The following is a 27,638-nucleotide window of genomic DNA, read 5'->3' as shown; positions in this document are numbered from 1 at the left end:
AGGGGCCATGAGAACCAATTTCAAGCACGTGAGCAATATAATCAGTGCTTTGCTTCTGCCCAGCTACCAAGGAAGCACCTGACCTATTTCTGCTCGCCATTCCAGGTTCGTCATGGTTATTTCCATCAGAGATTGTTTCCATCAGTGAGATTAAAGCTACCATCTTAAAGGTAACTGTATAGCTCTTACAAATAAGCTATGAAAGAAACTTAAGACAGAACTCCCCAAAGTCACGTTGAACTAGAGCAGTATGTAACACACTTCATTCTAATACAAATAACCTCAGGCAGAGATTGGACATTTGTTATGAAACATTAAAGAAGGTTAACTCTTCTCATTAGCACAGCTAACCCAAAATCTCATAACGCATGCCTCAAAAATACAAGGAAATCCCAGAAGATTCTTCTTACGTTGGATATAGGAAGAATACAGGTCACCAAGGATTCGTATAAATTCTTCATATAAATTCTGTCTTGTCAAATAAACTATTGATACTGTAATTCACATAAGCCCTCAGTCAACACGAGAGCTCAGAATAAAACTGATACAATATTTATTGTAAAATTAGTACAAATCATAAAGTGACTGACGACCCTCACCTGTTCTTCTATCTTCTTCTGCAGCCGCTGAACTCTGTACGAAAGCTGGATGTTCAGTACAAACCGCCGGATGTTCTGAAACCTGCGCCTGGCGAGCCACGCACGGGCGTATTTCTGAAGGATCACAGCCTTGTGTTCTTCAAGCATCTTTGGAAGAAAGCAGGAACATCTGCCTGTAACTATCTGTGGCTCAACTGACATCAGTTATCCGTGAAGCTATCTGCATCTCCGTGCTCTCAGAAGTACCAACATAGCAAGGTATTCAGACTGTACACATACCTGAACAACTGCACATCACACTAAGTGATCTGCATCAAGTACAAATCAGACAATTTAACAGCTAGGAGATTTAGATCTGAGCTACTGCGTGTCAGTGTTATTACAATACATGTACAGAAATAAGTAGAAGAATAACACATGCAAGGAAAAGTAACAGGCATCACTGCCTTTGTCTCCATTTTTCTTGTGGAGTAATTGCTGTTTCCAGTTACTGAAATTGAGTTTTGCAATAGGCTGTACCTTCCGGTATTTCTTCCTTGCTAGAAATCCTCTGGTATAAGCCTGGATTGTTACAGCAGCCACCTGGATGAGCTGGCAAAGCTTACGGACGAGGTAACCTCGGCAGTATTTCTGAATAATTATAGCTGCCCATGTTTGCTTCAGAGCTTGTGCAGTTATGGCTTGCCTTAATTCAAAAGACAAAAATGTTTACTTAGGCCAAATGAGATGTTTTATGCTTATTTCCCTCAGTCAGACAAATTACACACACGAAAACAGTTTGGTTGACAATGAACACCACGTAGGACTATTTCCTTTTAGCGAAACAGAAGCATCAATCTTACTTACGGAAACTAGTGGAACTAGTCTAGAATAACAAAAGTGAAGCCGTGCCAAGGAGGGGGAGCAACTCACAACCTTTCCTACCTTTTCTCATTAGCCATTATTCTCACGCTGCCCTCCTGAACATTTCAAAGCCTAGATACAGCTATCTTACTCCTCCACCTGCTCTGTGAATGACTGCTGCCGTTTCCTGGCTGGATGGAAAAGGCCTCTCAGGAATCTGAGAGACATCTGGAGTCCGCCATAATACTTTCTTCAAACCAGCCAAACAAATGAACATTTTCAAGATAATTACAATCACGAGAAAAAAAAAAAAAAAAAAAAGCCCACAATTCGGACAAGTTATTTTTTACATAAAAACCACACTTCCAAATTCACGCTGGGCACTTTTGCTAAGTTTGACTTTCCAGACCCCTTCAGGAGCACCCGAACAACAAGTGAACTGATCAGGCAGAAGCGCATACCGCACGGCGCGCTGCCCACGGCAGTACTGCTGGATGGTGACGGCCGCCTGCTTCATGCGCAGGAACCTGCGGCGCTGCAGCCAGCCCCGAACGCTCTTCTGGATCACGATGCAGGCGTGTCTCAGTTTGTCTGAGCGCAGTTTCTCTAAGTAAGCAACTTGTCCTGCTCTGAAGAAAATTTTCGTTCTCCCAAACTGATACTGGTTAGGATCCTGAAAAATAACACAGTAGATTTACTGCGTTTTTATTTTTCTAGGCAAGACGCTCTGTTCCTTTTATGAAGCGTCACTTTAGCCAACCCATTCTGAAATGACACCATCTTGCCAAATAAGCATATCTTCTCTGTTTTCACTATAGACAGGCTATGTGGCAAGGGGAGAAATCCAATACACAGGAAAGAAACAGAATACAAAATATCTAAATATCCAAACTCAGACTCCAATGGCCTCAGATTAAAAGGAGGATCATGGATTTATCACCATGAAAGCAACGTCCTTTGACTGAATGCAGTTCCTTGAGCTCAACACTACCCTATAGCACACGTTTAGTCTTGAATCAGTGAACTGTGAGAGCAAAAACTCACAGAAGAAATAACTTTTAAAGTCAGGCTCTCTGACAAGTGAGCACACAAAGCACACAGAGGTGAAATCATCTGCCTCTGAACACGTCATGACTCAGCATCACAACAACAGGTTACTGACTTACAAGCCTATGTTTGACAAACTAAACCAGGAAAGACAGCAATAAGGGAAATGTTATCTTTCCTACTTCAGGAGTAGGATACTACTCTTGGGAAAAGGGCCTTTTCATTAATAACAGATGGTATATAACACACAATGGATCAGTGCATATGTATCAGTGCAATGGATCAGTGCAATGTGCACCAACCTGGATAAGCCGCTGCAAAACAATCTTGCATATCTGTTTCTTATCGTTGAAAGAGAGCTCCTGCTGTGTCATAAGGATGCTGTAGCGGCTGAAAAACTCAATGTAAGTCCATCTGAAAAATTGAAAGTTAGCAAATGCAATTCTTTTAAAAATGAAATACATTTTTTTGAGATATGGAGACCTGCTGTCAATCCCTACCTGGACGGATAGCTCTGTGCACTAATTCGAATGGTTTCCAAAACACCACATGCTCGCAGCTGCTGAGCCACCCTTTTTGAGTCAAACCTAAAAAAGCAGAGTTATACTTTATATTCATGCTAGGCTTGGCACACTGTAATAACTGTAACAATTCTACTAACTGGATTTCTATTTCTGCTCATAGGACAAAGGGCTCCCTGTGTTTTGTACGGTATCTTACCTGTTTGCTTTTTTCAGGGCTTAAGAGGGAGTATTTAAGTTTTCTTCCTCAAAAAAGAGGGAAGAATGTCCTTATTTCTGTCTCATGATAAGTCCTTTTCCTTTCTATGTTAAGCATGACTGTTCCCATCACCAGGAGGCAAAGGATCATGCCGAGGTGCAGAACATACACAGAAAAATAAATTTCCTCAGCAGTCTATTGGGAAGTAACCCTCTCTATGTACTCATCAGCACACCAATTATAGATAAGATTGGTGTATATAGATCTTGGTTCAAGATTGACAACAAAAGGCATGGAAAGAGCATTTCCAACTCTGGACCAAGGTGCACAAAGCACTGTGCTACAGAATCAATCCATTATCATCAAAGAGATTTCTGTGACTCACAGTTAGTGGCACTGTTCTTTCCATGCTTTTTTAGTCTAATTCAGACATAGCTTTATGTTATCCAAGCTATTTTCCATCTTATTGCTATTACACAAAACAATCAGGTTTCAGTACAGGCACAGTGAAACTGTGACACACATCAGGTATTTTTCACAGAGAGATTTTGTCCAATTCCATGAAAATGAGCTTATCTTACTAAAAATTAATTTAGAAACACACAAACTTGGTCTCTTCCTTCCTGCTCAGATATGTAGAATATACATGGCAGGTATTTCACTTGTCAGCACGTTACATTCCAACTAGAAGTTGTACACCTGAAACTAGAGAGCTAGTTTGTGTTCGCCCACAGAAACCAACAGCCGCAGCAAGGTCAGCTCCCACTTACAGTTAGTGGTTATCAGGTTGAACACAGGAGTTATGCAAACACAGCTATCTAGCGTGCAAGACTGTATTATAACATTAAAGTAAAATAAACGTGCGTGAAAAGGCCAAAGTTACGTTCGGTGCTGCTCAGACCTTCTCTGACTTATAAATATTTCTGTGGACAAAAGGGAAACTCAAAAAATCGCAGTGGCTGTTACTCTCCAAATATGACTGGGTAGTAATCCATACCGCTGCAGCCAAGAGCAAGCCTAAGCATACAGAATACTGTATTTTCACCCCAAACATTACGATAAATACACAATATCTGACTAGAAAATCTTCAGCATAATAAGTTATTCCTAAGATATCAATAATAATTACTGAATTACTCTATTTTTGTAAGAATACATCCTTTTTACTTGAGCTATCTTGAAAGGCAAAATACATTCTCTACACGAAGCTGCTCAACAACAGGTAGCTAATGTGAAACACAAAAGTACTTCCATTTTAAAGACAAGACAAACGCTCAGCAAGCACCACACTTACTCAAAAGGCTGCTTCTCATCGTTTGGCTTTATGCATCGCACGTAGTGAGGGGTGGTTGCGTTAAGAGTCTCCATGAGTAGAGACAAAGAACTCCGAAACTAGAAAAGATCAGACAACAGTTTTGCTGCTGAGATGTTTACAGCTCAGTAAGTCTAATCTTAAGTTCTTTAATTCTTTGCTAGGTTTTGGATGGGCACCGAGAGATTTTCTTAGGGTTTCAATCTCAAACACGAGAAACTTTATGTCCTATTGCACCCAATTGTCTCCTACTTTGAAATTAAACTCGTACTCAGAGAACAGCACTGTCACTGAGTTTTGTACTGGAAATCAGATGCTTCCCAATGAACAGCAGAATACAGTACTTAGTCTCAGACTACCCTGAAAGTAGGAGCATCACAGAGCAGCATTGTACACACAGTACCTTACTGCCAACTGTCATCCGGAGCTGCTTGTTGGGTGACTTGAGGACAGGTCTTGCAGATTTGATGCTTATAGTTGAACTGAAAGGCGAAATGGGTGCTGGATTGTCTTGAAAAAAGCTTGCACACAGATGAAACTAGAAGCATGGTAAAAGAATCACATTGAGCCACAAAGCAAGAGCAATCAAAGAAACACTGCAACAATCCTAAACCTGCTACGGAGCGCCTATGCACTTCACAGATAGAACCTGACAACTGTGAAGCATGCCTGCAAAGGCCATTTCAAAGTAAGCAAACTTGAACAGAAACTAAGAATTAAACATATGAAAGCTTTTATCCTCACACTATTTAATTCAAATTAAGAATATGAATTTTAGTCAATTTTAAATTTAAAGTCAAATTTAAATTACGAATATGAGTTTTAGTCAGATTAAGTTAATTTCTTAATAGCAAATCTAGAACATGAAAGGAGCAGGGCCTGCAAGCAGGTGGGAAGAGACAAGCCCACATGAGACAGGTGAGGTTTTCTCTGCCCTGGCATTTCCTTAATCCCTTCTGAAAAACAAACGAAGGCAGCTGTTAATGCTAAGCCACCTATCAAAGCCATGCAGAGACTATGAAAACAAAACCCTGCAGTTTAGTGAACTGTTCAGTTTCAAGGATTCCAAAACGCTATCCAGGGGAAGATAATACAAACCCAAAGTAATGTAACTAGCAAATGATTGTGATTTTGATGTTCAATATATGCATCTGAAGAATATTCATTACAAATTAAGATGTAAATTAATCGACCCAACCTATGAAGAGCATATATCCTATCCTTAGTACAGATCTTAAAATCAGATCTGAATTAATTCTGCTGACTTCACATACACAGAAAATTAATCATGACTGATTGAACACAAACCTTGCTCTCTTTCAAAATTTCCATCAAAACTTCATACACCGTATCCCTGTTTTTTTCCAGAAATCCTTCACACTTATATTCTACCTGTGCAAAGGCATGAAATCATGAACACCAGCAACACATGAACACGGTGGCATTACCAGTAAATGAACAGCAACAAGCACTAAAGGAAGATTACCCAGCAGTTTCAAAAAGGTGCGGTTAATATTTCCGCTGCAAAGTAGTTCCTTTTCTGCACGAGATTCTGCTAGAAGCAGGGTGTAATAAAGCTGGTCTCTTTACAGTTTACCTTATCAGCAAAGTGTTGAATGATGAAAGACGTGTTTGACATCCTCGGCTTTTCAAAGAGCGTGTTTTTGTTGACAAAATTATTATATAGCTTTTGAAGCCAGTTCTCATCTGTTCCATGGGGCAACTGTAAAAAAGAGAAGGGAGATACATTTACAAAGTTCAGTCCAAAGAGTTTTCCAAGCAATGGGATCCCAGTGCATTTCTGCTTAAACTGCTCTAGTGCCCCACTGACCACATGGTAAAGAAACTGAGCTGCTGAGTCAGCTTCTAGCTAAGAACCTTCTGCTGGGCTCTTAGCATACAACTAAAGTCACCAAACAGAGGACAAACGTTCATGTTGTTTTGTAATTCTTATATGAGTTCATAAATGCAATCATTTTCACATTACCAAGCACTCTTCATCCAAAAGCTCTAAAATTCCCATTTTAGCTTCAATAAGGTCAATGACAGGTTGGTTGTCATAGAAATCTATTAAAGTCCACGGGATATCTTCCTTCATATATTCTTCTTGTTCAAGTTTAAAGACATGCTAGATATATGAAAATTATGAAAACATAAGGTTAGAATTAAGGAAACAATATATAAAATACCTCTTTTTTTTCCTTATTACTGGATAGTCGTTATGCAGAAATAGCCATTGCTCAAATACAAATATCCAAATGGTAAATGCAACTGATAATCTCAAAACTGAAGCAAAATAAGACAATGAACAATAACACGATAATACAAAAAAAAAAAAAAAGGTAAAAATAAATGAACATATGAACATACCAGGTTAAACTGCTGCTGTAGTTTTTCATTGGCATAATTGATGCAAAATTGTTCAAAACTGTTCACATCAAATGTTTCAAAGCTGAGATGTCAAAAAAAAAAAAAAAAGACAAAGCAATGCAATTGTATTGAAAACAAAAAGCCTTCAGATTCAAATACAGATTGCAATAATCTGGTAAGAGTTCAGAACCAATCTAATCATTCTACGAAAATGTAATAGCCATAATCTTAATGAAGGCTGCTAAGGGATTTCAAGATTTCCCTAGAACATAATGTTATTGAAGATGACAGAGCTAAAAAAAAATAAAAATCCAGAGTTAAACCTCAAAGAATTAAATCAAAATTTAAATTTTAACCTCACTCATGTGAGATGCTAATATCTGTATTTGCTGAACATTCCTATTACTGTGGATGCAAAAGAACTCGACTGCTATCTTTTAGTAGATGAAACACTGCGGATTTATTAGCAGCACAAATTAAGAAGTGCCCACAACCCCATGGAAAATGAACTGTGTTCAAGTTATAGAAGGATTATAGAAGGATTCTGACTTTACAGAAGCTTAACTAATCTAATAAACTTGTTTCCAGAAACATTCTTACCCATAAATATCCAGAACACCAATAAAAGTATGTTGCTTGCCAGAGAACTGCAAAGCTTGATTAATTCTTTCCACAATAAAGTCAAACAAATGAGAGTAGATCTTCTTTGCCAAAGCATCCCTTGCATTAAGAGCCTGAGGTTTTGTCATTGGCTTTATTACAGTCTCTGAAGTAGTGATAATCTTTCGGTGGCACAACCACTGTGCCATTTTGTCACTGTTTAATTCCAGAAGCTCACAGAATATATTGAGATGATTGTCTTCCAGCTATAAAGATAACAAATATTACATTTAATGCCTTAAACGTTGTCTAAACAGGGAAATCCTGGCACTACTGACATCAAGATACAGGTTTTCTTTTCTGTTCACTTAGCCTGGCAAAACACTGAGAAGCGTTAAACCAAGTGACAGTGGATGGAGCTAATGACATAGGAAATAAAACCTTAGGCTGGACGAGGTGCACTGGACACAGACATTGCAAGAATAAGTTACTCTATGTTTAGATGCCATTCCTTTTTGGTTAGCATAGTCTGCTGAAACACACTCCAAGCTGTTGTGACAATGTTGTTTCCTTTACCCTGCAAGTAGTCCCCAAAGGCTCTATCAGCAACAGCAAGGTAGAAGTAGGTATCACACGAATACTCACTTTGTACACAAAGATAGATAAATCTCCCAAGTTCAGTATACCAGATCTAATGCCGCTCTGAGCCCCAGAATTGAGAAAAACATTGCTAAAGGCCTTTTGGCACAGAGTAGAAAAGAAAACGCTAGTATCTCAGTGAGTTAATTCCTTACATTGACGGATGACCTCTCATCTCCAACTGCTGTTATTTCCAAGTTGCCTAAGTGCAGGATTGCTGCCAGCGTTTTAAAAACATCCATCTGAAAATCCTCTTTCAGACCTAAAAAAAAAAAAAAAAAAAAAAAAAAAAAAAAATCAATTCCTGATTATTTTAAATATTCAAATACAGTAGAATGAATTAAAATAGCACAATGCTGGATTACTTGCTTTGTTGTGTAACCAGTAGTTATATAGCATCCCTGCAGACTCTGTGAAAAGCTTTGGTTCAGCCTGTCTGATTCAGTAAGAGATTAGACATAAATTCCTGTATGCCTACCAGTGCCAGCTAGTCTCATATGGTCTTCACATAAGCCACGTTAGTGCTAAGGAAGCTTCTATTTCTATTTCTTTTGCAGTATGTTAGCTCAGTGGCCAAGCAGACCTCAGCCCTTAGTGCTTTTGATGATTAACAATGAATACCAAATGGCTAGCAGTCACTTGTACTTGCCTAGTTTTTTTTTTAAGCAGGCTAACAGTGTAAAGGACAGGCTATTAAGGGGGAAAAAATTAGTAATAATGACAAAAAATATTAACATGTGAGATATAATCCACCTTTGTTCATTTCAGAAAAAGAATGTATATATAGAGAGTAGGTATCCTCAAGAGGTTACCCAGTAAGGCAAATGTCTTCTGAGTCTCAATCATATTTGCTCTGTCATCAACTCCTTCAATAGTTGTACTGCCACCCATTCTCGTGTAGTGAAATTCTTCCGCGCTTCCTAGAGGTAAAAGCAAAACTCATAATGCTGGAAAATTCAAGACTAGGGAAAGCCACTTGTTAAAGGCTTGTAACACTAGAAAATTGACAGTGCTATCCGATGCAGTGAGCTGGAGGTCCCCTTCTTTGGAGAGAAATCCATGTGCACAACTCAGTTTAATTGACACAAACTAGCATTCCTAATTCCTAGCAATCTCAGTAGTTGATCCAACAAGCAAACAGGAACGAAGACGTGAAGATGAAGCGTATAGCCAACATTTCATTCTCCCAGGTGGCATTAAAGCTTCTCCCCGGGTAAATGAATCAAGCCCCCACATTGTCATAATAGCACCTGCCACCACAAAAAATACTAGAACAATATTTTCAAAGGCACTTGATAACGCAGCATTCAAGTTCCAAGTGATCTGCTACCACGTTTAATACAAGCAGACTTACTAGCTGCATCTAGATGTAAGTCTGTGAGATTTATGATACAAAGCACTTGAAGTGCTAGCTTTGGAAAATGCAGTTTTTGATATAATACACTGCAAAGGGGGAGAGGAGCTCATTTTCCTGAGACCTACCCAACTTAAGATGCTTGAATTCAGGTTGCATAGCAGATGCGCAGAGCTGATAAAATATATGGTAATTTCTCTCATTCTCTGACTGCAAATGAAAACAAAACAAAGCATTACAGAAGAAAAACATTCGATACTGAACCGCTGTAAAACGATGGCAATACAAGAAGGCTAAATACAACCACAACACAAAGCAAAGCAATTGCCCCAAATTCAAATATCACACTTTCGACTTCAGCAAGAGTTCTGAAAGCGATACATTCAAGTATACTATTTTTCCATTACCATTTGCTGAGCTGTTAATACGATTCCTTCTGCCTGAAAAACCTCCTACTAATAAGAACTGAAAACACCAGGAAGAGCAGCTTAGTCCAGCTGCAGCACTGCCCCGCAGCCATTCACAGAACGCTGTGAACCACCATTCAGGGAGAAGATTCAAAGAAGGATTTTTCATAGTACTTAAAAGCTACAGTACTACTAAAATACTGCTAAAATGTCACAAAGGCAGCTTCATAAAATTAATGCTTTCCTGAGTAGATTATCCTGATTGTGCTCTGACACTGCAATGGGTCACACATGATAAGCCCTGGCCTTATAAATTTTCAGCCAGCTTTGACCACAGAATCGCTGTGCTCCACGAACTCTGCCTCTTTCCAGACACAACTGGCACATGCCATTATCGTGACTGAAATTCAGAGAATCTGCAAATACTTCTGGCACTGCCACAGGGAATTGCTCCTGAAATATGTCCTCCACTCAGCATAAGGAAGCATACGGAACAAATCACCTTCCTGCCTTAAACGAGGTTAGCTCCTATGAAAAAAGAAATCATGTGCTTATTAGACATACTACGTAAAACTTCACATATCTATTTTATCTTTTCATATTTTCTATATGAAACCAGCAGAGCCAAAAGATTAGTAGCTACATTGACACTGAGTCTCCTCATTTTGCCCACCTGGAAGACAACTCTGGATTTCTCCAGCAGGTACGTCCTCATGTTGGCTCCAATGATTCGGTAACTTGGATCAAAACTGATTTCAGTGTATTTTCCAAACCGACTGCTGTTATCATTCCGTGTGGTTTTTGCATTGCCAACAGCCTACAAAATTATCAACTTGCACAGTCTGTTTTACCCATCCATTTCATTAAAATAAATTTCTCAAAATGTGACCCGACCGCAAGTTGCTAAAATCCTCAAGAATCAGTCCCAGCATTCGGCCGTGAGATTTGGGTTTTACGGCCCAAGTTTGAAAATAAGTCTCAAAGAATATAATGGTATGTAAAGATAGAGAATTAGAAACATATCCCCCCACTTGAGCCATTTTCTACTCCAACTAATAAAAACAAGTTGTTCAATATTTTTGTGCTATCATCTATTTAACAGGATGTGGTCAGATCAAACTTTTGCATCCCAGTGCCTGCAGAGGGCTGCTGGCAAATTGGGCAGAACATCAGTGCTCCTGGCCCAACCATCTCTTCCCATCAGGAACATTCAAAGGCTCAATTTCTAACGTAGATATCTAAGTCAGCTACTAAAGAGCCCCCGTGATTTCAAACAGAGATGCTGAGCAGCTCTTGGAATCCTCTCCTCAATAAGTACAGATTTGACAGCTGCTCTCTGAAGTTTACCTCGGTTATCGGATTGGATGCCAAAACTTTATCCTCCACATGTGCATTGCTGCTTGACTTACTCACGGTGGCAAAGTACCTCATAGTGTATCTTGCAGACACAGTCTTTCCAGCTCCCGATTCTCCACTGACTATAATAGATTGATTCTTGCTATTTCTAAAACCAAATAATCAGAGAGTTTAAAGCAGAAGTGTCTAAAATGCATGTAAATATATGCAAATATATGAAAGAGTTAAACATATGAAACAAAGGTATGAAAACACAACTGTGGTCAACTCATACGAGTTCCACCTTTCATCTGCTCCTCTGTTTCACACCTCTTTGGCTGTAATCTCTAGGCCAATGTCACTGCTACTCACACAGCTATGACAATTTTGGCCCTTGTCAGCAATGAAAATGGTTCCAAGTTATAGAAATCAAAGAATCATGGAATTGCCTGCATTGGAAGGGACCTCAAAGATCATTTAGTTCCAACTCCAAAGTTCTGCAGCTGGTGGAGGAATTATTCCTTCTCTAGTTTAGTTAAGTTACGCATTCAGAGATATTCACAATAGCCAATGGCACACATACAGTTAACCCAAATTACAATTAACTAAGTGTTATCTATAGAAGTAAAACAGCACACTGAACCTTGCCATTTGCTTGTATGCCTCTTCTGCCACAGCAAATATATGAGGATCCATGTCCCCCATGTTTTGCCCACTATACGCGTGGATAATAGCATCTCCATATATTGGCAACTGCTTGTAGGGATTTATTGCAACCAAAATTATTCCTGCAACCAAGTGTACAAAACAAAAGGAAAACACAGATTAGTGCAGTGAAAAGTGGTAGCAATGATTACAATATTTTCTAAACCCAGTATAATATTCTGATCAACAAACGACTGCACACCCATACAAATCTCCACTGAACGAATTAAAAGGCACTTGAGGAAAACGCTACTCGCATCATACTGCAAACTAATCATAGAATGATTTGGGTTGGAGGGAACCTTAAAGACCACGCAGTTCCAACCTGTGGAGCTGGGCTGCCACCCAGTAGGTCAGGTAAGCCAATATTACTGTGCTTTTTTAAGCCTTGCAGTTGACTTTGCTTACCACTGTAGGTGTAGATGAGCCGAGACTCCACGAAACGGACTTTAAGATTGTGCAGAACAGCAGGTTCGTGGAGGTAGCTGAGTGCTGTCAGGTCGTTTTCACCAACAAGGATGTCAGGATTTCTCAGAGGTGGCAAAGCAGATGGATCAACAGGGTAATTGAGCTCCTGCAAGCAGAAAGGACTGGAAATGGCACAACATTCATCGCTTGCTTACGTACAAATGGATCTGGTATCTCTACATGTAGGTACAGGGTTGATGGAGCACTGTCTGATCTTTTCTTCCATCAGTTCCATACATCTCACTGAACATAAGGTGCAGAGGGTCATGAAAGTAAGACGGTGATTTTGTTATTTTTTTTATTATTAAAAACGCACACCACTTTTCTTTAATATTTGGGCTTACAGAACAGCAGTGCAGAAATACAGATGTCCTATTTCAAAATACTACATCAGTACAGGACACAGAGACCAAAAGTAAGAGTTCTTCCATAAAGCAATAACTTTAGGGGAAAGAAAGTCAGCAGCTGCCTCTGTGAGATGAATTATTCTTGCCTTGCTCTTCTGATTTACTTCAAGAATGAGTTTTTACTTGTTTCCAAAGTCATCTTTCTACTTCACTATCAGTCTTATATACTAATGTGACAGAGGCAGCAGGACTGCAGATATTTTTAGGCAATAGATATTTGCAGTACAGCTTTCTGAATGATTAAATTCTGGTCGCTGCATAGCTGGCACAAAGGGAAGTAGGAACAATTCATATAGACCTGGTGCACCCTATGTTTCTACACAGCAAATCCCACAGCAATTAAGGCTGCTCTCCTTACAGTTCCATCTTCTAATTGTACATGGAGAAAACGGTCTCCTGCTTTGTAGTCTTTTGTGATTTCTGCAGACTGCCAGACTTCTTCGCTATCGGGAATCCAAACCCTGTTGTACTGAAAGAGAAAAACAAGACAGCAGCCAGCTCAGCTATTGCTGTAGCATCAGACTACAAAAAGGCAGTTCTCGAGCAAGAGCAGCCTAAATGGTGCCATGGACGCCAGGACTCTGTGGGATCACTCTTTGTTCTGACCGTTTCACTGGGGTATACCGCTGTGCTTTACTTATTCTTTGTGAAAGAGAAAAGAGAAAACAGAGAGTGAGAGAACAGAGTCAATCTCACAGGTACTCATTCTACTCCTGTTTGGCATCTACATCTCCAGGGATGGGGCACTCACAGCCTGTGCCACCAACTCACCACCTCTCACTGAAAACTTTCCCTGGAACATGTAACCCAAATCTCCCCCCTTTTAGTTTAAATCCATTTCCCCTTATCCCACCACTATCTACCCGTGTAAAAAGTTCATTTCCCTCCTGCCTACAAGCTCCCTTTAAGTACTGGAAGGCCGATATGGGGTCGCTGAACACGGCTGAACAAACCCGGCTCCCTCAGCTGGTCTTCAAAGGAGAGGTGCTTACTGATGGACAAGCTGATCTCTGCGTCATTCCTGCACAGTCCTGACTTTTAAAGGCACATACGTACCTATCCACAGCTGTTACACAGAATTCTTTGCTGCCATTTCACGCATCAAGAACATCGGAACCAAAGACCCTCAGCAGAACAGGGCACGTTTACGAGTCAGCCAAAGGACCGCAGCGGGTCACAGCCGACGACGACAAGCAGGTCAGAGCAGCACCGATCCATCGGGAACCGCCCCGCGGTGGAGGCAGGAGCCTCCATTGGCAAACAGGCAGCGCGGCGCTGCCCCGCAGGTAAACGCTGCATTCCCGCACCGCCTCGCTCCCCCGGCACGGCCGTCCGCAGCGGGGCTCGCGCGGCACAGCGAAAGGCAAAGCGGGGCTGGGACGGCACCCGGATGGGCGATAGGAGAGAGGAGGTCGACGGGGCTGCGATTTCGCTCCTTGTTTGTTATTCGGAGTTAAGCAAACAGCTCCACCCCACAACGCTGCGCCGCCGACGACGTGAAAAGTGGGAAGCGCTGCCCCAGCCGCGCTAAGGAGGAAGGGCGCTAGATTAACCCCCAAACCCGTACAGCCACGCTCAGAAAACACATGCTGAAGCAGCGAGAAGGAGAAGCGGCGTCCCCCGGCACCGCGCGGGGACCCAAAGCGGCTCCGCCTCCGCTTCGGCCAACTTTATCGCTACCTGACATGGCTGCACGAGCAGCCCCCGGCAGCTGCTCTCGGGCCGCCCCCCCCCCCGGGGCCGCCCCCCCCCCTCGCGCCGCCCCCCCCCCTCGCAGTGCCCCGCTCACCTGTGTGTACAGCTCGGCCAGCGCCATGGGCGCAGCTTTACCGGGACGGCCGACCGCTCCTCCGCCCGCCCCGGGCCGCGCCGTCCAGATCCCCGCCCTGCCCCGGGGAGGAGCGCGCCCCGAGGCTGCCACGCCGCTCACCTGGCCGAGCTCGGGCTCACCGATAGCTCCCGCAGCGGTCGCCGTGTGTTAAGGCATCCTTAAACGCGTGTGTGTTGGGCGGCACGGGGAACGCAGGTGTGTGATTTCAGGGGGAACGGGTAAGCTCGGTGATGACGTGCGGGCGCTGTGCCTCGAGGGCTCCTGGAGTAGAGCTTGAGGAGCTGAGGAGGAATGCCCGCACAGCAGCCCGCCCCTCCGGAATAAGGAAAACGAAGGAGAACAAGAATCAGCTCGCTATAAAACGCCACCAAGGATTACTCTAGGATTAGAAAATAGAACGAATAGGTTCGTATACAGGTAGTGTATGCAAATATTATTTACGAGGAGGAGGATTTGAATAAGTACAGCACTTGGTTTGGGCTGATGATTGCTGCCTCTCCTCCGTGAAGGCTCTCCGGGAGCTCCGGGCAGCCGGCAGGAGGCACAGCTGCAACCCCCAGCAAGAGCTGAGTACCGAGCAGTCACAGAGTGGCCGGGGTTGGAAGGGACCTCAAGGATCGTGAATCTCCAACCCCGCTGCCACATGCAGGGCCACCAACCTCCCCATTTAATACCAGACCAGGGCACAGCTCAGCCAAAAGCCTGACAGCCACCTGCTCAGAAACAAACAAACAGACCTGAATGAATAAACAAACAAACACCCCACGACCACAGTAAATCTTACAGCTGTATTTTTATTTGGACGTTTTCCAGTGATAGCTATTAGGCTACAGCTTTTATGATGCATACATTTACTAAGTACAACATCGGACACTACGACAGATCAGAGCTCTGGTCATTCTGACAAGGTTTTGGTTTCATCTATGTACTGTAGTGGTATTGAGTGAAAATCTGTGTTTCAAGGCTTTGATTTACCAGGTGAAGTCTGGGCATCTTAAAAAAAAAAACCAACGTGTTTACTCCTAGTACTTGTATGGTATTTGAAATGCGTTCAGTTTAAATCAGAGACCTTCCTATTGCAAATGCTGGTGTTTCCGAGTTAGGAACAGATGTTACTGCTCATCAGCCCACTTTTCAACGCTGAGATTGATCCCACTTTGTTGTCCTGATAAGTAGAACAGATTATTCACATTTAATGGACTTAAGCACTTTCGTGTTCCATCCCAGATTGAAGTCTGAGAAACAATTTTCACAATTTGGATAGAAGACCGTGTGCTAAGCATCGAATAAAACGATCACTGGAAGAAAGGTACACCAAACAGAATGAGGTAATTGTGCAAAATCTCTAGAATAACTCTATATCATTCTAAGGGCTCTTTGAGAATTGTTTTTTTCCAGCATCCAATAGAATCTACTATAGCAATAGATAATAAATTAAAATATAAAAGATATGTCCACATGAAAAGAACATAACCGTGATTCAAAGGAAAAAAAATAGTTGTTCAAATAACTCTGCATCCTGTTCAATGGTTAAAGAGATGTTAGTCCTAAGGTGAAAGTTACATTATACACTGACACTAAAATTTTACTTCTGAAAAGTGCGTGTAAAATACTGCCAGGTAAAATAGTAGATGATTTACCAATTACACATCTTTTACAACCCCAAAGTAGTTTCCTTCCAAACATGTTGAGCAGCATCTACTTTTAACGTGATATAAAAGTAATACCAGTCAAACCACTGAGTTCAAGGATAACATCTATAAATTACTAACCACTACTTTCTTAAGGAAACAGATACAGTAAGGCTTTTTACAGGTAAACAAACTTTAGAAATCAACAAAAATACAGTTAGGCATACGTTTTAATACACCAATGCTTACGTAGTGGATACGTTTCCTGATAGACAGTATGAGCATACTGTAATGCCAATCTCTATGCTTTCCAATAAGGAGAAAATTGTGTAGGTCAGCATGTTCTGATATATTGTCCTCCCTACCTTGGATGTGAAGGCCTTCCCATTACATTCTCTCAAGTACAGTACCCTAAAGTCTGAAAGCCACCATACCCCACTGTTAGTACATTAGATCTTACTTGGAGCCACTCAGCAGCAGATGTAGTTCAGAAATCAAGTAATATTAAAAAAAAAAGTGTTTGGTGTACCATGCGTGGAAAGACAACTGAAAACGTCAGCAAGGATCATTCCAAATATCTGTGCAATGAAATATTCAGTTCGTGCAAACGTTGGCATGGCCCATCAAACACAGCATGGGTTTTACGCCTCTGAAACTAAGACAACCTGAGCATCTTTAGATGAGACTGCCAAAGTTCAGGCTGCCTTTGTGCCCCATTTAGCAGCTGCATCAGCAGTATGTCTGCCTCCCAGGTCAAACACGGCTGAAACGTTTCTGTCTGCCTGGAAGCAGTCTTTATTCTGTGAGTTTGCAGGCAGACACTAAGTACCAAACACACTAATAGTGTACCTCTGGACTATTCCTCAATATTTTCAATGCAAAGTTGCTAATTGTTATAATAGATAAAAAATATTGCACAATGCAACAGAGTAATGTGTCTCATTTTTCCCCACGTGTATTTGAGCCGCACACCACAAAGGGCACGTTGTAAGTTCAGGGTTGGAACCTCACGGAGTTGCACATTGTGAAATGTGAATTCTGTAACACATCCAAGGAGTGTGAGACAGAAAACCCTGCCGATTGGATGTGTGAGATCCCAGTTAACTCTGTTTCTCATTACGCACTCTGGATCTCCAACCATTAAATCAGCACCAATGGCAGTCAGTGACAGCATCAGAGTCAAAACGTACTTTGCGCCTCTGCTGGCCAACCTTCCAAGGAACGAGTCCTGCACCTCCACAGAAGCTTTCTGTTAGCTTTTCCTCTCAAATACAAATATGAAGGAAAACATACATACATATTCTTAAGGTTTCTGTTTTTTTTAGAGGTGGCAACAAAATACGTTATACTGAAAATACACACTGTCATCTCTGGGGTCTACAAAGAAAAACATTGGATGTGCTACAAAATCTAAATAAATACAAAAATCATGACTCATTTCTGATAATCTGCTTCAAGATTCTGTATTCTCAGATAACTACTTAAAAAAAAAAAAAAGCAAAGCAAAAAAACCCCAACAACCTCTAAACATGTAATTTCCAGTGTACTACTTGTGCTTAGTTACCATTTTCCTTTACAGGTGATATTTGATAACATCTGCAAAAATCCAGTTAGAATAACAGACTGCATTGGACTGTAAATAAGGTTGACAACCAAAAATGAAGTATCTTATTTTTAGTGCCTAGCATGATACTGTCATACATTTAAAAGAATTCAATATGCAGCAGCAATTTAATATGCTTGGTAAACCACATTACTAACAAATGAACATCTATGTTATAGCATACAGTAAGCTATAAGACTTATCACTAGAATTTATGTCAAACTGACATAAATAAGTGGTTTAAGAAATCATTTTATATATTGCAAGTTTTTGCTTCTCCATTCCAGTTTTTACAAATTAAAAGTAACAGGCTCCCAGGTAACTGCATATTCTACTACAAAATGCCTTACTTTTACGTCTACCATGTGAGGACTGGCACCGTCCCCATTGGTCCCTGCCCATGAGAAGGTTATACATGGAGTTTAATTTACACTATTTAAATATGTTACTAAAGATCTAAAAATGTCTCTAAACAGCTGAAGACACAATTTTTGTCCAAACCCAATTTCCATTTCTGGAAACATATGAAGCAGTAATGTCCTCGTACGTGCAGTGACTGAACACAAATGCACATCTTTCTACCAGCCTTCAATCTGTGGTGCTGCTGCGTAGTTTCCCAGCTACCTTTACAACAAATCTGAGCATATAGAGACTGTTTGTTCAAAAATGTGTTTTCAGTGGCTCCCTACATTTTAATGGGTAACGATATCAGGCAAACAATTCTCCATCTAACACTGACAGAACATCCTTGGGATCAGACACGCGATATGAAGCCCAGCCCCAAACTGGCTGGGATCTGGATGGTTTCTAATGCCAGGGAGGATGGATTAAATGGAAAAGTAACAGGAAAGATGTGTTTAGCATCCATGAGCAGTTGAGGAGAGTCCTTCCTGTCTCTCAGACGCAGCTGTAAAGATAAGAAAGGGATTGTGTTAGCATTTAGCCCCTTTGTTGATAACCATCATCTTGTGGTGAGGTGTTACTCCATCTGCGTGCACAGATGTGTGGGTATACAGACACATACACTGTGGTCATCTGCAACACTTGTAACAATTAAATGATTAAAATATGGTTAATTTTGGCGTTAATTTTGCATATCTTTCCCTTATAATACAGTCTGAAGATATTTTGATTCCTTGCAAAAGGGAAAACTGAGGCGCTAGCTGATAACCACATCTTTTCACTGAGGAGAATTACAGTTTTGCCTCAGTTCTACCTTCTCATTTTCCCTTATCATGCTAGCAATGCAACTAGATTTACAACAAACCAGAAAGATCATTGTTTCGTTTCTTTTGCTCTACTTGCTTTTTTATTTTGGAGTTTTGGGAATTCTTTGTTTTCATAAATATACACAAAATTAAAAGGGACAAAATGAAGAGCTCTGGAATGTACATAGGCCTCACTTTTCAAAGCATTTGGAAATTCTCTTGCAGACACAGGTCTGACAGAAGTAAATTTGCATTTGCAAATGTTATCATTTGAAAAGTGGGTATTTAAATGCGTTTGCATATACACAGATAGGTAACCACAAAAACCTCTCACCTTCTGGAAATCTCATACACACTGAGGGAAAAACTACCATTCCTTTCCAAGTCTGGAGGCAGTGCATTGTGACTACTTAAGATTTTAAGGCTAACATTGCTTTTTCAGCATAGAAAAAGAAATGACTAATCAGCCTAAAAAGCTTCAGGACACAATCTGTTAGGATCATTTAAAGGTTTCTTAGAAACAGCCAGAAGATGTTTAGTGGAAAGATACAGCCATACCTGTATTGTACGTATAAATGATACCAAGACTCTCTCTTCAAATTCATTCACTGGAGTATACAGATTCAGTACTTTCACAATCTGTGAAGAAGAACAACCATCCTCAGTTTCATTCTATCAGTAAGTCTACAGTTACTGACACACTTTATACATGAGCTATTTTTAAAATTTAAATCATTTATTTTTGTTTGTTTCATTGATTCATACAAAATGTCACTATCTATTCAAAGTTATTTTTAAACCTGCACCCTTAGAACACGTGTTCCTTGGAGGTAGAAACCCCAATTCTTCCATGCATAGGGAAAATACCAAACTGTGGCAAAGTCAGATGATAAATAGCTCACTGCATTCCTACATGCCCTGGAAACACACTGCACTTCTCCTCCTAGCTTTGACTCCCTATGGCTTTCTGTAGCTTCCATTCAAGAGAGTCTTATGGCCTCAGTGTTTTCAAGGGAGTGAGCAATTGCTCTGAAAGCAGGGCTACAGTCACTGGAAGACCAAACTGCAACACAGTGCCTTTGAATAGTAATGAATTAAACATCTAAAACTTACATAAACAAATCAATCATTTCTTTGGTCTTCTACATTTTTTCTGTTCAAAAAACAAACAAATCTTTTCAACAGAATGAAAACACTTGAGGCACATGGAATTATACCTTCTTTCAGTTCAGAACTAAATCAGTGCATTACTAAATCAAAACAGCTGTGCCAATGTCACTGCTACTGCTGACACCACTATGAAAGAAACAGAAATTTGTTTATTTTTCTGATAAGAATGTTCAGTAATAACCAAAGATGCTTGGATCCTGTTACTACCATAAAAATTCTAAGCATACATTGCACAGTTAAAGTAAGGGCAGCTTGTCTTTACAAAACCTAAGCTTCCTACGGAGAAGCCTTCAGCTGTGCTGCCAACTGAGATACACTTGGCTCAGCCTTTCTGAGGCTAATGGGTACAGGAACTTAATACTCTTGTTTGCAAACCCTGAGACAACAGGTCTGCCTGAACTGTCCATTATCTTCAATGGATGCCAACTCAGATGGCAGAAAGATAATTTCCTAGAATCCTAGGTGGAGTTACCTGGGGAACAGAGATACCAGTGAAGGCTTTTCTCTGAAGATTTTTGCAGCCTGAGACTAAGTATAGTGCTACACACTGCACAATGTACTGAGTTTCCTCTCAATTGGTCAAAACTTATCTTGTTCATCAGACCTAGTCCTTTTTTTCACCCCTCCAATTTAATCTGTTTAGTTATACAACTCAAAGCAATGTTAGAAATGTGTGACCTGTCTGTGACAGCAATGCAGGCAGGTCTTGCAAACACAGTGGAACAGAGAACTGCTTAAAAGGGACAGCAAAAAGAGAATGAGAGTTTGATTACTTGGGCAGTAGTCAGTGCATTGCACATTGAACAAATGGCTTCTGCATCTTCATCTGTTTTCTTTTTCACTTGCAACAACTGTGCAGCCTGTATGAGGGGCTCCAGTGTTTCTTTGGCCCCACTGTTCATCAAATTTTTATCACGCAACCATTCTTCAAGTTGACTCACATTGTACCTGTATGAGTTTAGAATACAAAAACATTAGTGCTTAATTACTGCCAAATCAAAAGCATGTCCGTTTCTCTTTCAGTTTTTCTTTCTCCTTATATGCTTTCCCTTCACACTTGTAGTTTTCTGTAATTTTATCTTCTTTCTATTTCCCTTCAATTAAGGCAGGACATTTTGAGTTTCAAAACAGCCAGAAACCATGGCTGACGACTTCCACTGAGTGCCTTTCCCCATTGGTTTCTGTTCCTATTAACTGTGGAAATGAGGCAAGCGTAAGAGGAAAGGCAAATGAGATTTTGTTCATACAAATGCACAGTGACACCTTACAATATTACCCAAGGGAGGGAACGCCTTGGCTACGTTTCCTGGCACATGCCAATAGAACGCCTTGGACAACTGCAGCCAAATGCAGGAACAGCCTAAGGTGGCTTTACCACAGGAAGCAGCAAATTACAGCCAAGAGCTCACTAACATTTTCAGCAGCACGTTGGAGAAAAGCATGACAAAAGCTCTCCCACCTTATCTGCATTCCTTTGCTCCAAGAACACATGTCCTTGCGCAGGAGAAGATTATTCAGTGTTACAGCTCCGATGATGTAGAACATCTGCTTGACAACCTGTTTGATCAGCTCTGGATCCATTCCATGCTGACACATCACGGAATGGAAAGAGTTCAGCTGTCGAATAATGGAGTCCAAAGTGTAGGTTCCTTCATCAGCAATGCTGGATGTTCTCTTCCGCAGCCCCGTCGGTTTCACCCCTGAGACACCTTGGATAGTCTCATGCTCCAGCATGCCAGAAACTGCGTAAGATTGACAACATTTGAATGACTGCAAATAGTCTACGTGCAAGCATGCTGTGCAAACCAGAAAAATCCTGTTGGCTATTTACACAGAAAAATCACATTGGGCTTTCTGCTAAACACTGCCATGACTTCCAGCAATTCTTTCAGGGTCCCGCTACGTTTTGCAAAATCTAAGCTGACAGCATTTTAACAGATATTCCAGCAAGAGTGTCTGAAAGGAAGGTGTAACTGTAGCTTAGCAGAATACTCTTTTCATCCACCTGGCCATATGAGCAGCAGAGTCAGCATACCAAGAGCTGTTCCACTCTTCTAAAAGGTGTGATCAGAAAGTGTAATGAAAATTAGAGAGAACACTGTCTGACAATGAAATGAAAAACTCTCTGATGTGAGCTTCACCACTGCTACCTATTTAGTTGCTGATTGCTGCCTATAATGATGGCCAGCCACTTTCTCCTCCATATTCATTTTAATTATGATTTCTCATATAACAAAACTCCAATTTTCCCAACACACAAATATCAGACTGTCCTAGCAGTGGTTTCTCTTGTGAACACATGACTTATGACAAACGTTTACAACGCAAATTGATTCGTTCTGTCACTGCCAGACAAACCAGCCAGCTCTAATCCCACTTGTTCAGTACAGTCCTTGTCATCTATAAACAGAATATCATAAGAACTATGAATAAAATTGCATCATTCAGGAATAAATATAAGATACAACATATTATTGCCATCACAATTTTCCTTTCAGTGCTACAGCTTAAGGAATTCAACTCTGCCTTACCAATCATTGGTTGCAGAATGTTCTCCAACACACGGACCAGTTGTTGGTAGATCTGAATAGCCAAGTCACTCAGGACTTGTCTGTATTCAGCTAAGTCAAAATTAGTGAGGCAGTGCTCATTCTGACGAGGTGTATTATGCTTCATAAACCCCTGCATTAATAAAATCACAGAAACAATTGCTTCAGTCGAATAAAAGAATATAAAATAAAACCAGTATTTAGATTTTTTAACACAACTGACAAATACTTCAAAGTAATGGCTGCAACCTCTCAAAACTTTAATTTGGAAATTCTGATTGAATACTAGGATTTTATTTTCAGTTCTGACTTATGCAATGTCTTGACTTGAAACTCTGAACATGTGACATAGGAACAAAGTGTCAGCTTTCTAGCTGGTAAGACTCTGCCCTTCCACTCCAACACGGACATAATAATTTAGCCATTTATTGCCAAAATCACAGGTAAGTCTGAAGAAGGAATTAGACGTACTGTAGCCTCCAAACTTGAAGTGGTCTGTCATACTATAGTTAAAGCACTCAATATGGCCTGTTTAATTTCAGCGAATCATTACAAAAAATGGTAATAGCAACAGATTCTTCAACTGAATCTGAGCTGGCACTTTCAGGAATACAGTGCTATCTAACCTCTGGGGCCTCGACCTGCAATAAAGTGAAACGGGATCAGACTTCATCTCCTACTACTTTCCACTGATGTCGTCACCATCATTCCAGAATGTGTAGTTGTTTTAAGAGACTCTGAATAGACTTGGAGCTATTAAGGAATTAAAGTGTAGTGCTGACAATGGTATTATAGAGCAGTGAAATGGAGCACGAGCACTGCTTACCTCTTCTCCACTGTACTGCTTCAAACAGTGCAAGAACCGGCAGGTGTTGGACAGCCAGAAAGACACCGTTTCGAAGTCATCACCTCTTTTCTGAAGATGAAAACAAACATTTCAACAAAGACTAGAAAGAGGAATAAAACAATGAAATGCTGGGTGAACACTTAAAATCCACTGATGTTTTATAAAACTGTGTATTTCAGTAACGTATTTGAAAAGTACAGTTTTTGACAAAATACACTCAAACACCATCTGTTTTCTGTAATTCTAGATCTCTATAGCATTTACTCCATTCACTGACACATGTCCAATATTTCTATGAATACCTAAGCTCCGGCAGGATCGTTTACCAAACAATCTGCTTTATTTAAAAAGTAAGAATACTCCACAAGGCATGAAGCATCTTCATCATTTAATATTGCCTCCACAACACTCCCTGGCCTGTACTCTTCCAGTCAACTCATTGCAAAGACTTCAGGCATTAACTTATCACCAGTAAAATTGGCAGATGAAGCTAGTATGGAAATCTGTGAACCAACACTGCAAATGAAACATTTTAATTACGTGCTCTGGAGAAGATTTACGAAGACTCACTACCCAACAAGCTACTGCATCTAAAGCTTTAAAAGTATAGCTCCAGAGGATGAAGACTATTCAAAATAAAAACAAGATCATCCTTTTTTAATTCATTCAGAGCATCTATGGTATTATGTGGAGAAAATGCTATCAACTGTAATTTTTTGATTGTTAGCCCAACTTTCTGTAACTTCTGTGGGAGAATTCTCTGCTCAGAAATCCAGAGTCAGTTCACTGATAGACCTTTACTCACTTACCTAACATGCAATCAGAGGTAAATTTGCATTTAGCATTCTCCTAAACCAAGCAGACTGACCTTCAGCACTTTTTTGATGCCATTGATAGTGGAAGTCAACAATGAGCGCACTTTCTGGTCATCGTTAAGGTAATCTGCATGGCGTACACACATGAACAAAATATATGCTGGTAGTCCTGGAATCAGGTTGACTGCTACCCCACGTGGTTTCAGCTCTTGGGAAAAACAAACACATTATTTTGTTAACTGGTAACTCTCTGGAAAGTGTTAACATAGTAATTGCAACTTCCCAGTTAATTCTACCTGTGTGCCAGGTAGAATGTGGCCAGTGAAGAATCAACAGCAGAACTAAGAGCACGAGACACTTTCTTGGTAAAATTTCAGAGCAGAATAAAACATATCTGCTTGCTGAAAATATGTGGACATATTAATATGCACTGTACTAATCAGACTAAAAGACATTTCATTACAACAGACATTTAGGAGTTTTAGATAAACTAAACACCAAAACATGCTATGCAACTTCTGTGTTCTCATCATTTGCTTTATTTGTCAGAGTATGCGAGAGCAAAGAAGGCTGCAAATGAGAAAGACACTTACCTAAGATAAGATTCTTGACTAGTTTTTGTTCATCCTCCTTCTTATATTCTAACATCCCCTGGAAGTCTTTTTCCTTCCGTGGAATGTTAACTGGACGAATAGGTTCATCAATGATTTGTCCAGGTGATATGTTCTCCATCTGGCCAACTTCAGAAGGGAAATGAAAAGAAACATTACAATGTCTTCCAACATATACTGGAAGAAACTTTTACATTTCTAGTGAAGAAATGTAAAATATAAAACTAAGAAAAGTGTGATTTTCTGGTTAAGGGTAACACTTAGCAACAAAACACCCATTAAACAAGAAGATTCACTCTTTATAAATGTATCTTGGGGTTAGCATTCTTCCTTTGAAGAATTGATAAGTTACTGAGCTTGTTTCTGGAAAATGCAGACAGCCATAAAAAGCTTTAGAAAGATTAAGATCTGAATTATTTAAAAACAAATACTTTATCTTTTTAACATCATCAATCGCTTTTAACAATTACAATGGTTTTACTTATGCAGAGACATAGCAAGCTCTCAGTCTCTTCAGTCATGAGATCCTAAGGCAACACACTTTGAAGCTCATAAAAATAGAACTAACTTAGTCCATATCTGAGTACTCTCATACCCAAGTCTCGCCAGCTCCTGAAAATGGAACCTCAATCTGAAAAAGACAACCTCAGCATTCTTGGCTCCAGTGATAAAGAAATTCACTATCAAAGAAAAACTGGATGTACTTTTTCCATCTGGTTCTTATTTAATATTGCTTTCATCTTGACAAAAACAGATACTATCTTTGAGTACACAAACAGGCCAGGTAACATTATTTTAAATGGTTTCCATCTTCAGAGAAATATCAACCTCCTCTTACTCACTGCTTTCAAATGGTGACAAATCTTCTGCAGCTTTATAAAGGAACAAAGGGAGCCCTGAGTGGATCTTCTGGAATCAATCAGCAGAGGCTAATGCTCTGAAGCCCTCACACCCTCCTTGCCACTAAGACAGCTAGATATAATGACAATGGGATCACAAAATGTAAAACAAAATCTTTCTCTCAAAAGTACCTTCAAGTTCACCAATCTTCTTAGCAAATACTTTCAATTGCTTCTTTAATTTGCGAACAGTTTTGTCTTGTTTTTCAAGTTGTTCCATCAAATCCTGTCAATTGAAATCAGAGACAGATAAGATATAAGAAAATGCCATAATGTGACAGAAAATCAGCGTTGTTAGAATCTACAAGGTGGTGAGGAAAGCTGAACAGTGTTGCCGTCCGCTGGCTGAGGTTTACAAGCTGGTACACTGCCTATAACACAAGACAAATATTGCAAATGCTATTAAGTTGTGTAGCACGACAAAGGCAAAGCTCAGAGGCAGGTATACTCTGCAAACACTCAAAACTAGGTCAGTTCTCACAGCAAAAGGCATTGGCTGCAAACACATCTCCCTAATGCTTCCTCTCTGCTCTTCCAAACGCCTCACTGACACGCTTTTCTTTATTATTTAACAGCTGTCCTGTACTTCTGCATCATTTACTCATGCCTTCAGGACTGACTCATTATTCAAACTTACTCATTTTATAAGAACATTGAAAGAGCTATCTGCAAAAAGAACTTGCCTTCACATTCACCAAAATCATAAACATTCAATATACGACAGATCTTATAATGCTCTCTATCACTTAGCATCATCACATTTCCCACATTTCCTTACACTGAAGCTGGGATCTTAAAAGAACCATCTTTGTATTCCGTTCTTGAACAACACCTGGTACCTAAAAGACCTACAGTGCAATAAGGCAGTATTTTTCTTTCAAAGGAACACTCCCCAGAAACCTGTGAATACTCCTGTAAGCTGTTGTGGAAGCAAAACCTCCAGCTCAAAAAATCTGAAAGCCATTCCAGAATATGCATTTGAAAGAAGCTTTTAAAAAACGTGCTGTTGTAAGCATGATTCTACATTGCACTAGTAAAAACAGAGGGGACCACGAGCCCCTTGCATCAGGAGTATCACCATGGATACTGCACCTTTCCTAAAAGCACCGTGGCTCCACTATACAAATTAACAGATGTCACATCTCAGTGAGATCTGGAATTTCATAAATTATATTCCTTCAAGTTCAGGTATGCTGCTACCTCTGCTTATCATTTTTAATTATTATGCAAATAAATTATTTTTAGTATTTCCAATGCTATCCATCAGATTTCACGTTCGAAAAATATTAATTACAGATCTCTGTAAATGTTTTAATTCAGATTTGTTTGTTCCAGTTGTCAGCACTGTAAGGAGACCTCTAAAAAAATGAAGGCCAAGATTTGAGTACTTACGTTTTCAGGCATTATTAACCTTAGAAGTACCTGTATGATCAGGCCTCAATTTTGCTGAGCTGTATTTAAAGGTGTTGAAATTTTAAAGCAAAGAATGGACCTGAAAATTGAGCATCTTTTGCATCACGTACCTCCTTTTCAGGGCGTTGAGGCAGAATTAAGAAGAATTCAAAAAGAAACTGCTTTGCTCACAGTGCAAGACATATTAGTAGCAAAACTGTGCGTCAAAAAGAGTCACAGATGACACAGAGGACACTAAGACTAACAAAAAAAGCA

General features: G+C 40.2%; 2 protein-coding genes across 12 annotated transcripts in view; both read right to left on the bottom strand.

Annotated features, from left to right (window-relative positions):
* The window catches only part of MYO5C (myosin VC), a 30,862-nt gene extending 16,199 nt beyond the window's left edge, over positions 1 to 14,663 (bottom strand). Inside the window, exons 1-21 of the mRNA XM_042876173.1 lie at positions 14,596 to 14,663; positions 13,165 to 13,275; positions 12,340 to 12,505; positions 11,870 to 12,014; positions 11,239 to 11,395; positions 10,565 to 10,708; positions 9,613 to 9,694; positions 8,943 to 9,050; positions 8,286 to 8,392; positions 7,492 to 7,757; positions 6,892 to 6,973; positions 6,509 to 6,649; positions 6,119 to 6,244; positions 5,830 to 5,913; positions 4,925 to 5,059; positions 4,504 to 4,601; positions 2,990 to 3,076; positions 2,792 to 2,903; positions 1,904 to 2,115; positions 1,119 to 1,284; positions 600 to 746 (exon numbers count right to left, since the gene is read on the bottom strand). Of these exons, the coding sequence (XP_042732107.1) occupies positions 600 to 746; positions 1,119 to 1,284; positions 1,904 to 2,115; positions 2,792 to 2,903; positions 2,990 to 3,076; positions 4,504 to 4,601; positions 4,925 to 5,059; positions 5,830 to 5,913; positions 6,119 to 6,244; positions 6,509 to 6,649; positions 6,892 to 6,973; positions 7,492 to 7,757; positions 8,286 to 8,392; positions 8,943 to 9,050; positions 9,613 to 9,694; positions 10,565 to 10,708; positions 11,239 to 11,395; positions 11,870 to 12,014; positions 12,340 to 12,505; positions 13,165 to 13,275; positions 14,596 to 14,622 (2,703 nt within the window). The 5' untranslated portion in view covers positions 14,623 to 14,663. The remainder of the gene's footprint in view (positions 1 to 599; positions 747 to 1,118; positions 1,285 to 1,903; positions 2,116 to 2,791; positions 2,904 to 2,989; positions 3,077 to 4,503; positions 4,602 to 4,924; positions 5,060 to 5,829; positions 5,914 to 6,118; positions 6,245 to 6,508; positions 6,650 to 6,891; positions 6,974 to 7,491; positions 7,758 to 8,285; positions 8,393 to 8,942; positions 9,051 to 9,612; positions 9,695 to 10,564; positions 10,709 to 11,238; positions 11,396 to 11,869; positions 12,015 to 12,339; positions 12,506 to 13,164; positions 13,276 to 14,595) is intronic.
* A 748-nt stretch (positions 14,664 to 15,411) lies between these two features.
* MYO5A (myosin VA) overlaps positions 15,412 to 27,638 on the bottom strand; it is a 94,563-nt gene continuing 82,336 nt past the window's right edge. For all 11 annotated transcript variants that reach the window (XM_042875870.1, XM_042875874.1, XM_042875877.1 and 8 more), the window contains 9 exons: positions 26,103 to 26,196; positions 25,054 to 25,200; positions 24,514 to 24,668; positions 23,625 to 23,714; positions 22,781 to 22,931; positions 21,709 to 21,991; positions 21,023 to 21,197; positions 19,638 to 19,718; positions 15,412 to 18,778 (listed from right to left, as the gene is read on the bottom strand). In XM_042875870.1, the coding sequence (XP_042731804.1) occupies positions 18,626 to 18,778; positions 19,638 to 19,718; positions 21,023 to 21,197; positions 21,709 to 21,991; positions 22,781 to 22,931; positions 23,625 to 23,714; positions 24,514 to 24,668; positions 25,054 to 25,200; positions 26,103 to 26,196 (1,329 nt within the window). In that variant the 3' untranslated portion in view covers positions 15,412 to 18,625. The remainder of the gene's footprint in view (positions 18,779 to 19,637; positions 19,719 to 21,022; positions 21,198 to 21,708; positions 21,992 to 22,780; positions 22,932 to 23,624; positions 23,715 to 24,513; positions 24,669 to 25,053; positions 25,201 to 26,102; positions 26,197 to 27,638) is intronic.

This window comes from Lagopus leucura, unplaced genomic scaffold, assembly GCF_019238085.1.
Source record: "Lagopus leucura isolate 7727_CA_CO unplaced genomic scaffold, USGS_WTPT01 Super-Scaffold_100015, whole genome shotgun sequence".
Taxonomy (NCBI): Eukaryota; Metazoa; Chordata; class Aves; order Galliformes; family Phasianidae; genus Lagopus; species Lagopus leucura.
This window is presented reverse-complemented; position numbering and strand designations above follow the sequence as displayed.